This window comes from Sinohyriopsis cumingii, chromosome 2, assembly GCF_028554795.1.
Source record: "Sinohyriopsis cumingii isolate HCF-2022 chromosome 2, ASM2855479v2, whole genome shotgun sequence".
Taxonomy (NCBI): Eukaryota; Metazoa; Mollusca; class Bivalvia; order Unionida; family Unionidae; genus Sinohyriopsis; species Sinohyriopsis cumingii.
The window spans coordinates 14,783,882-14,796,155 of NC_142962.1; the positions used below are offsets into that span (position 1 = coordinate 14,783,882).

The 12,274-nt window shown below is 33.6% G+C and overlaps 1 protein-coding gene across 1 annotated transcript in view; it reads right to left on the reverse strand.

Annotated features, from left to right (window-relative positions):
- Positions 1 to 1,050: 1,050 nt before the first annotated feature.
- Positions 1,051 to 12,274, reverse strand: part of LOC149804371 (sodium channel protein para-like) — a 100,703-nt gene continuing 89,479 nt past the window's right edge. Inside the window, exons 27-28 of the mRNA XM_089932269.1 lie at positions 10,458 to 10,732; positions 1,051 to 4,782 (exon numbers count right to left, since the gene is read on the reverse strand). Of these exons, the coding sequence (XP_089788395.1) occupies positions 3,585 to 4,782; positions 10,458 to 10,732 (1,473 nt within the window). The 3' untranslated portion in view covers positions 1,051 to 3,584. The remainder of the gene's footprint in view (positions 4,783 to 10,457; positions 10,733 to 12,274) is intronic.

Sequence of the window (12,274 nt, forward strand, 5' to 3'; positions counted from 1 at the left end):
AAATGCAAGCATGCGCAGTTAAATAATACAAAATCGTTTACAATGGACTGAAACAAATTGCATCCTATGCTGAAAAATGTAGAGAAACATTGATGAGTATCGAATTGCAGTTTTGTTAATAGCAGGTTAATACAGTAACACATATAATATTTACCAAAAAAATGATTATATGATTATATATTTAGACTTGTACTCTCAAAGCACACAATAACGAACCTTACAATGAATTGCAAAATGCACTAGAGAATCAATCATACGTGGCTAGTTATTTATCAATAGACGTACGATTGAATTAGCAAGAAAATGTTATTAAGTTTAAAAGACGTGCACATATATTTCAATGTTGATTGTAGCCATCACAAGACATGTGTTTGATTCACTAATTGTAGCCATCACTGGACCTGTGCTGCATTCACTAATGTATTTTCAAAAATATTTAAATGACGAGAAAGCGTCCGTATCCATTTGCCACACATTGTACCTACATGCAATATTTTTCGCACACTGTACGTTTATGCATTTTGTTCAGCTCTTGGTTCGAAGGCAAGTAAAAATTACTGTTTTCTTATTACAATGGTCTCGGAGGCAAGTCATTCGCGACCGTTTCCTGGTATCACAGGATGCCGTGTCTGCAAGCTTTTAAAACTATAACACTAGGTCTAAGAATGTTCAATAATCGTACTCCGTTGAGTACGCTGACGTTCCATACGTATCACGGTGGGCAGTAAAGATATAACGTTTTTAATTTTGTTTCACGTGTGCCTCTAAGGGATTTCTTGTCTATGGTGGCAGCGACCAAATTCTTTGTTTCAAGCACTTCAAAAAGCAAACAATTTGCAAGAGATTGCAAGATTTAAAATATACGCACAAATTAAATATGAAAGAAAACAAATTAGGTTTCTACTCTTACATTAATATATATATATATATATATATATATATATATATATATATATATATATATATATATATATATATATATATATATGCAATAAAGTGACTACGAACAGTGCTAACCTAGTATCTAATTAGCCTAAGCGCTTTCGACTCTCATTGAGTCTTTTTCAAAGGCAAATACGAAAGATATTTGTCAGCATCTGCAACAAGTTGAAATGGAATAGTTGAAACATAATGTATTTGAGGGTTTAATTCCTGTAGAAACAGCCATGTAAACTTTCGGAAGCACAACGGCTTTTGTGTTTTATTTGTTTGTTTTATATTTGTCTTTGAAAAAGACTCATTAAGAGTCGAAAGCGCTTAGGCCAGTTAGAAACTAGTTTTGCACTGTTCGTTGTCGGTTAATTGCATTTATCTTAATCAAGCCCTGACACACGTGATCCGTTGCTGGATCCAGTGCACTTGAAAGGATCTGTTATTCGTCATATGATTTGTATTCTTTATATATATATATATATATATATATATATATATATATATATATATATATATATATATATAATTTGACAAGTAACATAATGTATGCTATATGTATGACCTGAACTCTTATCTTTAGAAACAATATTCTGAATCAATCTGAACTAATTTTTAATGAAGCAGACGATGTTAGCACTATGACCATCATAGGCGCAAAAACGTTCGTGCACTCTCTTTTGTATAAAAAGTCACCAACAGTGGTACGATGTAGATAAAGACGCAACAAGTACAGACACGCTGAAGTAAGTCACTTCTTCAAAAGAAAATGGAACGATTGTGACAAGAATATTTTGCAGAGGGATGCGGGTGATATTGTTGTATTATTTAATCTTGTCGATGGACATCATGAACATTAAAATGTTTTCGATAAGCCGAGTATTGTAACAGCAGTTATGATATCCCAGATCGGGAGGGACAGTTGCATATAATTAGAAGTTTTTAAATAAGGTTACAAATAAAGCGCACCTACCGAAAGAAGTACAATACTGAAATCTATCCGATCCAGAATGAGAAGGAATAGCACTGTATTGACAGGTCCTAGCTAACGGTAGAAATTAACGATACTATTCAGTGACAAAAACATAATTTGACAGGTGCAACACATATTATTGACTACAACTAACAACCACTATGATCGTGAAATAAGGCGCTTGAAGCATTTGATTTTACTGTGTCATTCAAAAGATATTATCGGAATTTTTTAAACGGCCCAACACGGTTAGAAAGTCACTTCATAAACTGTCAAAACTGATGGGCTGAAAGCGAGAACCTTTGTAATTTAATTCAAACGTAGCGAAAAAGATATTCATTTAATTGATTTAAAATTTTAGAATGCAAAAACACTTGCTGTGTTAAAAATCAAGATAATCGAAGTATATGACATTTTTAAACAAGACAATAATATTTGTGAGTGTGATATTCACACTCTTGAGAGCCTAACACTAGAAACGGCAATTCCGACGACAAAACTTTGATTAGGTGCAGTACGTTACACGCGGTGAATGTAACATTGTCTGCTTATCACTACATTTACAACATAAATATAATACAAGGGTTGCTATATGAAAACAAAACGTCTTTTGTTATAATTCAGCTGGAATACCATCTTTTAGAATCTGAGTCGCAGAAATTTAAGGTCGTTAGTTCTGCGACGGTTGTTCTTATAAAAGTGTTTAAAATAAAAGATTGCCTATTCGATGTAGAAATAGTGGCCAGGTACTAGTTTGCTCAATTGATAGGTTTCCCACGAGTTACTTCACCCCACGATTGTCTTACGTTGCCATTTCAGCTACTGTCACAGAATTCAGACAAAAGATGTTTAATTACGGAGACACAACTAGCTTAGTAACACATATTTCGGCTTTATATTGCAAGATATATTTGACGGTACAGTTGGACTTCGTATTTTTCTTTCCGATTCTGTTTCAAAGACAATAATTAAAATCTGATACATTTTTTTCTACCCTTTTCCTTGGTAAACGAAAACGTACCTTTTGTGTGAAATCCTACAATAACCAAAGTTGTTGTCTTCTTTGTGTTTATACCTTATGCCCCTATTTGCCCATGTATTTTGCCGCTATTAGGGATGAAGGCATATAGTATAAACTCAACACCACAATTGGAGGATGTACCAGTCGAAGTTCGTGTGTTGACGTCCTTTGTGCTGCAGACATGAACACCATTTGACAAGGGAAGTAGAGAACATTTTCATGTAGCTAGCGTGTGGTAAGAGAGGAAATTCGGCAACTGGGCCAGCCGGTTAGGGTCATTTCAGTTTGAATACATTTTATATGTTACGTTTCATATAATGGCACTTCATTTTGCTGCATCTTTACACGCCAGAACTCGCAGCGGTTTAAGAGCCAAAGTCAACGTTGCACTTATTCTTACAATACATTCTATGATGCGAGAAGAAAAACCTACAATAAATTGCAAACAGGTCTTATAAGATATAATTGCTTTGAACGGTTATAAATAGAAGCTAACCCTGAAGCTCATTACATGCTGAATTCTTCTTAGATCCCATTATTCCGTGACAAACAATATCCTTCTTCACAACAAAGTTGTCCTAATTAGCAGCCAATTAGACTGGTGCACATCTATGAATATGACGTCTGAACGAGATAGCAGATATCGTTCCACATAGCCTCTCAAGCCACAACATCACTATCTGGTCGTAAATCCACCTCAACTGTTGTTTGATCGGGAGTGATATTTACATCATTCGTCTCTTCTACTTCCTCTTCTTCTTCCATTTTTATCATCTCTGTGTTCCTATTCTCTTCCATAGATTTAGTTTCATCCGTTTTTGTGTTATCTGTATCTTTCGTACCCTTTCTTTCGATGATAACTTCCATCTCTTCAGGAATATCTATAGCTATCTCATCGTATGATGGTGGTGGCTTGGCGTCCCCCTGGTCTCTATCATCCTTTCTGCCTTTGTAAATTCTAAATGCCCTCTGAATGATTCGTGCTGCATAGTGCTCCTTTTGACGCATTAGCGTGCTGCTGATCTGCTGGTACAGAACCGCTCCTTTTTTTCTCTCTTTTAAGTCTACTGGCATATCTCCTAAATCCGACGTTCCCAAGAAACTTTTAGTCAAAGCATCTAAAATGTCTCTACAGTTAACCCTGTCTCCTTCACATATAGGAATATCGAGTTTGACCAACATGAAGTGGTTAGGCTTGGGGATACGCAGTGGATCCTCGAGATAATCCACAAAGTCAGAAAGCTCTGACAATGTAATGTACTGGGTAGCTTTGGGATCATACTTTTCCCATTTCTCATAATACATGTCAAAATCATCTGGGGTCAGACCTTGTTGAACATCTTCAGTGGCCTGACTAAAGTTCTCCAAGATGACGGCGATATACATATTAACAACCACTAAAAAGCTTATTATTAGATAAGTTACAAGAAAGAGCACGGCTATGGGATATGATCCGCACGTATTTTTGTGGTCATTCTCCGCTGTTCCATTTTTCTTGCAGTCTTTCTCGTTCATGAGACCTTTCAGAACCCCATCCCAGCCAGCTGAAGTGCACATTTGAAACAACGTTACTACGCTTGAGCCAAACGTTCGGAAATTGAAGACATCATCCAAACCTCCTGTAAGCTCCACATGCATGAAAAAACTCATGCCGAAAGTTGCATAAATGGAAAGAACAAGAAATAGCAAAAGTCCTATATTGAACAAAGCTGGAAGCGACACAGCTAGTGAGAAAAGAAGAGTTCTAATTCCTTTAGCTGACTTAACCAGTCTCAAGATTCGACCTATACGGAAGACTCTGATAACTCGAAGCAGCGTGGGTGATACGGGGAATGTTTCCATTGTGGTAGACAATGCGCTAGCTGAAAGAAACAATAAAAGAAAAGCTGACTTCAACCACGATGCCATCACTAGTAACTATCATCATCAGTATTATTATTATTATTATTATTATTATTATTGTTATTATTATTATTATTATTATTATTATTATTGTTATTATTATTATTGTTGTTGTTGTTGTTGTTACTGTTAGTGTGATGACTTATTTCCGTTATTAGTTTCTGTTACTGGTATTGCTGTTACACCCTTACTCATTTCATAAAAAGAGCGATCATATAATTTGTGTGCATCATTGGCAGCCGGTAAATTATCGTTTACTGTTTCTTTTCCCACCTGAAAACTAAAAAGCTGGTTATTTCCTGAATTTATACAACTTTTGATAGCAGTATTAGCTCCCTATCTCAGCTGACATGTCAGTCTGCATTTTTCATCAACTGTATTTGATTAAATCATACGATGTAATAAAAACAAGATTACTTTATATATACGGTTTCAAGAATCAAATCCAAAAATAATCCAAGAATAATCCACGAATAAAATTTTAGAAGTCCTATTAATAAAATATTCTAATAAATTGAAGTTCGAGGTCCGATGAAGAATCCAAGATGGAAGGCAATAACGTATGCTGTATCCTGTTTTGTGTTGTAGTCTATAGTTCCTTGTAGAAACACAAGAAGTAATCCGGTGTTTGAAATCCGAATAAACTTTTTCAGAAAATGTCTTTGTTCAAGAATTCTGTATGAGCACAAAACTATTTCCTGAGAAAAAAAATAAATCTTTTAGTATCCAAATAATCTGATGCAAAATTAACATATAACTAAAAAATTGGCTACAACAGAAGGAAACGACTTGACATCAAGCGTTTTTACGCCCAGACTATCTAAATTCTCTCTAAGCATCACTTATTAAAACTAACCAATGCGCAATTTCGGAAATGCCTGAATTGCGAAATAGAGGATCACGTGATCATGTTTACATATAAAAAATTACGTAGTCCTAGTATGACCTTCACAAAAACCAATCATTTTACTCCGATAAAAAATTTGTTTACTTCACTAAAACTATTTACAAGCCTAGGGTCACGTATTCAATATAGCCTCGATCTCTTCATCTTATTACTCTCACAATAGAAATAACTTTAAAAAAAAGAACTTGTTCACGTGGCTGTTACTAAATTTGAATTAAGGTCGGGAACTAGGTCAGCTTTAAGTGTTTACCAAATAAACTGTCACGGTCGAACTATTTTCTGAAAAATCAAAATCCCGTAAAGAAGATTATATTATAATAGCATGTAATAGAATAAATTGTTTTAAAGCTGAAAAACAAACAATACAATTAAAATAAATATGAGTTACATCACATTTACGTAACACTACCCCCATAAAGAAAAAAAAAAGATTTATCTGACAAAGCTTCTTTTTACCAGAGATTAATTATACAATAGGTTAAAGAAGAACATAAGAAAAACTCGTATGAATTACACACAGTGTACATGAAATTCAAAGACAGTCATGACCTTAGCATCTGTAGGTTTAACTTGTCCATGTCCCACGATATGACCTAGAAAAAGTTACACTAGCATGGCAGAACTCGCTTTTTGATAAATTAATTGTCAAACATGTATCATTGAGTCTGTCAAAGAATTTCCGAATTGTTGCTAAATGTTCTTTCCAGGTGTAGTTGTAGATGATGATATCATCAATGTAAGCATCACACTTGTCTAGACCAGAGATAATCATAATCATGAGACGTTGAAATGTACTTGGCGACCCTTTCATCCCAAACGGCATTACTTTATATTGGTAAAGTCCATCTGGAGTCACGAATGACAAAATTTGCTTTGCTCTTTCACTTGTGGAATTTGCCAAAATCATTTCAGAAGGTCAAATTGGGTACTATAATTGGCATTTCCGATCTTAATAATACATTCATCGATTCTTGGTAACGGGAATGAATCTGTTTTTGTCACACTATTGACCTTCCTATAATCAGTACACATACGGAAAGTTTTATCTGGTTTTGGAACAATTATGCATAGTGAAGTACAGTAACTTCTACTGGGCTCCATACAATTAATTCTCCAGCAATTACTGAATTTACTTTTTCAAGTATTCCTGTTTCAGAGGATTCATACTGTACGGATGTTGTTTCACGGGTTTGGAATTTACAATTTCAACGTCATGGAAAATTTTGTTTATTCTTGTAGCAACGTCTGAAAATAAGTGCTCATATTCAAATAATAACTGTTTATGTTCATTTCTTTCTTGCTCTTGCAACTGTGAAAGCTTCTGGCCCCGATCTTTCATAATTTTTGAATTCCGTAGATTTGTAACTCCAGTATCAGTAGAATCTGATGATAGTCCTTCACTTAAATCTTCAAAAATAAATTAATTGCATGTTTAACTTGGCTATCTCTTTCAGTATACTGGTACTACGATAATTTATTTAGATCCCAAGAGCACTAATATTATAATTTAACTCATTCATTTTTTTCCTAACCTTGGACGGGCCGTAATATCTAAACTGAAGAAATATTTGAGGATTGAGCATGAGATAGAACTCCATTATTGTCAAACTCAAAGGTTCTCTTCATTGAAGTTCTGTTAAACCGTAATTTCACTTTTGGCTTGAATTGCTGAATACCAAATTCAAACATAATAGGCAGGAAAGTTCCAGACCTAACATTTGACCCTTGACCCGATTGGACAGACATGGGACGGTCAAATTGAGTAAAAAATCTTTATCAAAGCCTTTACTATTGTTTAAGATTTTATATTCCTCAAGGGAACTGCCTCTGGAAACCTTGTTGAGGCACACAAAATGGTCAAAAGGTATTGATTACCTGACATGGTCTTTGGTAAGGTACTAAAACAATCTACCATAATTCTACTAAATGGTTCGTCAAAGGCAGGAATATGTTGTAGATGAGCGTTATGTATTTTTTGATTGGTTCTACCATTTGACAGGTAGGACAAGATCTCCAGTATTCGCCAACATCACTTTTAATTTTTGGCTAATAGAAGTGAGTCAAGATCTTTTGATAAGTTTTATTATTCCCTAAATGACCAGCCAAAGGAGTTTTATCGGCCAGACTAAGTATTTCCTGTCTGTAAGGTTTTGGAACTACAATTGGATATGTCAATGACCATTCGTCACTAGCAGGTACATCGGGAGGTCTCCAGTTTCTCATAAGAATTCATTTTTTAATGAAATAACAGACTTGAACTTAAGTAGCTTTAGTTTCACTAATGACCCTTTGAAACATACAGGAGATCTCAGGATCTTTTCCAGTTCGACGAAAACTGATTGTCGTTTATCACCCTGATTCGAATAAAGAGAATGAGTAGTTAAAAGAGGATCACTGTGATCAATAGCTTCTGACTGATCCAAATAAGGAGTGAAAAGTGACCTCATCAAAAGCCCGACCATTACATGTGTCAGCTAAAGGAATACTTTCCTTATCTACATCATTCTTAAGAGCTTTCTTTGCTATAGCTATGGTAACTTCACAAGCTGGAAATAAATCAGTGAATTCTTTTTCAATTGGATCGACTTTCTGATCTAAGCAAGGCTTGTCAGTTACAAGTGGATTAACCACAACCTTGTCTCCAGCTAGGTCGTTGCCTAATAATAAATGAATGCCCTCAACGTATAAAACAGAGACTGTACTGATTGTCACGGGTCCTGAGACTAAGTCTGATGACAAATTTACACAATGGAGAGGAACATTAACAAAGCCGCACTCTGCCACCTGAATAAGAACACTCTCGTTAGAAGAAGACTTCTCAGAAATACGCAAAATGCCTGACAATAAAAGACTCTGAGAAGCTCTTGTGTCCTTTAAAATCTAAATAGGGATAGGATTGGCCGAAAAAGGTTTCCAAATCACGTAAACTAGCTTATTTTTTAATAGCATCTAATAGAATAATATTTTTTAAAGCTGATAAACAAACAATAAAATTAAAATAAATATGATTTAAATCAGATATACTTAATACTTCCCCCATAAACAAAAAGAAATATTTATTTGATAAAGCTTTCGTTTTACCATAGATTAATTATACATGAGGTTAAAGAAATCATAAGAAGAACTTCCATGAATTATAGACAGTGTACATGAAATCGTAATTATTAATATTATTCTTGCGGTTGTTGTTGTTGTTTGCTGCTGTTAGTGTGATGACTTGTTTTTATGATTGGTTTTTGTTACTGGTATTGTTGTTACACCCTTTCCATTCCATAAAAAGAGTGATCATATAATTTCAGTGCATCTTTGGGAGCCGGTAAATTGTCTTTTATTGTTTCTTTTCCCACTTGAAAACGGAAACCTCGGTGATTTACTGAATTTAATCAACTTTTGTTAGCTATATTAGCTGACATAACAATCTGCATGTTTAATCAACTTTAATTGGTTAAATCATATGATGTATTAAAAACAAGATGTTTCCGTATTTCCCACTATTCCAAAGACTTATAGGCTACTACATTTGTATGGGAAACTATGAATGCGTTTTTCTGAGCTATACTGCACGACGTTAGAAGCAACAAAGCGCAGAACAGAGTTATATTTTCCCATACAAATGTATAACCTTTTACTTATATATTTGTTATGTATATTTGATATAATTTATATTTAATTTAATTTAATTGTTTGTTTGTTAGTTTTAAATTTCTTTTTAAAATTCCGTTGCATGCTATTGTCATGTAATTTTATTTACTGGAATTTGACATTTTCCAGAAATTAGTTTGACCTATTTTTATCATTAACAGCGAATGATAGAAACTTTGTATTTAATTTCTGACCTAGTTCCTGTCCTTGATTCAGAAATCAGTGAGTTGAAGTAAACAACCTTTAAATATTTTGTTAAACAACTTTTAATTTTTTTAAAGAATTATTATTCTTTCTTAGTGTAAGATTTATAGAATGAAATCGAGGCCATTCTGGAAGTACGTGATGTTAGGAATGTAAAACTTCTATGTGGTTATAGAAACATGATCATGTGACCCTCATACAGGAATCTATTTTGCGTTTTAAATTAGTGTATAACAGTTTTCTATGAAGACTCTAGTCAGTTAGGCTAAAAACAATTAACACTTACAGGTGTTTTGCTGTGACCAGTTTGAGTTGAAATTCTATTTTATGGCATCATTAATTATCTTTCCTAGAAATGTTTTAGTGCTCATGCAGAATTTTTGGACAAAGGCATTTATTGAAATATTATTGGGAATTCAAAGCTGGAATATGATTTTCTGTGGTTCAACAAGGAACTGTTGACACATCAGTACAACACTCACCAAAGCATTGAAATTCTATTTGGAATTCAAAACTGGAATATGATTTTCTGTGGTTCAACAAGGAACTGTTGACACATCGGTACAACACTGACCAAATCATACTTCATCGTCCTCCATGTAGGATTTTTTTCAGAACTTCAATTCAGATTCATTTAGGACTTTTTTAAGGAGTTATATTTTTAAATCTTGGATCATTCTTGAATTATTTTTGAATTTGATTCGTAAAACGGTAAGTTCTTTTTCTCATTTTTTATCTTGTTTTTCTAAGAAAATAAATTATTTGTTAAATCTTACAAAGCTAGTTGTCTTTACTCTTTAAACACACACACACACACACACACACACACACACACACAATTAATTTTTCCCCATCTATCTTATCTGAATATAATTGACTTACCTAGAATAGATAGTACGACAACCCCAAAATCAAATACATTCCATGGAATTTTGAAGTAATACCATCGTAGGCCGATGAGCTTGAGAACGCACTCCATGGTAAAGATACATATGAATGTGAGGTTTACATACTGCAACACAATCACAAACACTGGTGACTGGCCGTAGTGTTCCATTGTCATGGTGACCATGTTCATGATGATGACAACCATAATGGCAATATCAAATTTCTGGTTGGTGGTGACATCAAAGATGATCGCGGCTGGTAGAAACTGAAAGGCAAAAATATCTGGCATATAAATGAAGTATATCAGAACAAAAGTCTTTTTACAGTAAAGAAGGAACTAAAGTCTTTGTTACTGCCCTCAGCCTAACCTAGCTTAAGATCGGCGCCATAACCTTGGGGAACACCTGTTTGCCGTTGAATAAATCAGTACAGTGCAATTCCGAAACAAGCAGTTTACTGTTAAACATCTTTGGGTAATCAAACCATAAAAACGAACCATATACGAATTTATTGAATTATAGGTTCAGTTCAAGTTTTAAATGTCACATGTCTACTGTATTTTTGAGAAAAATAGCATTTACAACGTGATATAGTATCGGAAAGTTCATCACATGTACAATAAATGGTGAATGGTCATTTTTCCAAACGTGAATGCATTAGCAACATTGAAAAATCAACATTATATATATATATATATATATATATATATATATATATATATATATATATATATATATATATATATATATATATATATAATTGACTTACCTAGAATAGATAGTACGACAACAGTTATATATAGATATCACTATAAAATATGTGTGTGTGTGCATGTGTGTGTGTGTGTGTGTGCGCGCGATAAAATTACATCAATCTAAATATGTAAAGATTTTTACAACGACCTATTCCTATGCAACATTTCATGGATATATATATTTTCATATAAAATTAATATTAATTCGGTTATATCCTACGCTGTAGGAAAGTGCGATTTTGACAAAGGTCCAGAAAAGGTTTTAATAATTTTTTGTTTACCTTATTGGCGTATCATACATATTTAAAGGACAGGAGAGAATCATTAAAATGAACGTCAGTTTATAGGTGTGTGTTATTGACAAAATATGACACAATCATGATTTTTTCATTCTTACGATCATCAAAAGTAAATTCTAATTTTGATTTTTTGCGGTAACTGGGTAATTATGATTTCTGATCTGATAGAATATATGATGACGTTGTTACTTGAATCAAGTTGGAATGAATTAGAATCCTATTTCAAATTGTCTGCTTAAGCGCGTTAATTAGCCCAGAAATTAGCGAGGTCCGGAATTATTTGTACTGCACGGAACTAATTAAATGTGTAAGGTGTTTTGCCACTGTTAAATTAATCATGGCATTTAAAACCCAAATAAGCTGAAAAATAATAACCATCCGGTAATGCGCATACTTTTATGAACAAGTTCTTTCAATAAACATTAGCTGGATATAACCAGTTTTGTATAAAGCTTACAAATCCAATCATTCGTCACTCAAGATTGATATTACAAAGTGTTAAAGTTCCCTTCAAAACTAGAAGTGCGATAGTAGTCAAAGCTAACATCACTTACATGAAGTTGTAATGCCACACCCCCCAAAGTAAAACAGTATCTTCAAGTTAACATAGGAAGTATATGTTTTTCATCTAATATTGATATGATATAATTCTGTTAAAAATATAGCATGATGATGAAAAATTTAATATAATTATTTCAGTGATATACTATTCGGTGAAGCATACTCACAGAAGATGCTTAAATATTTCTGTATA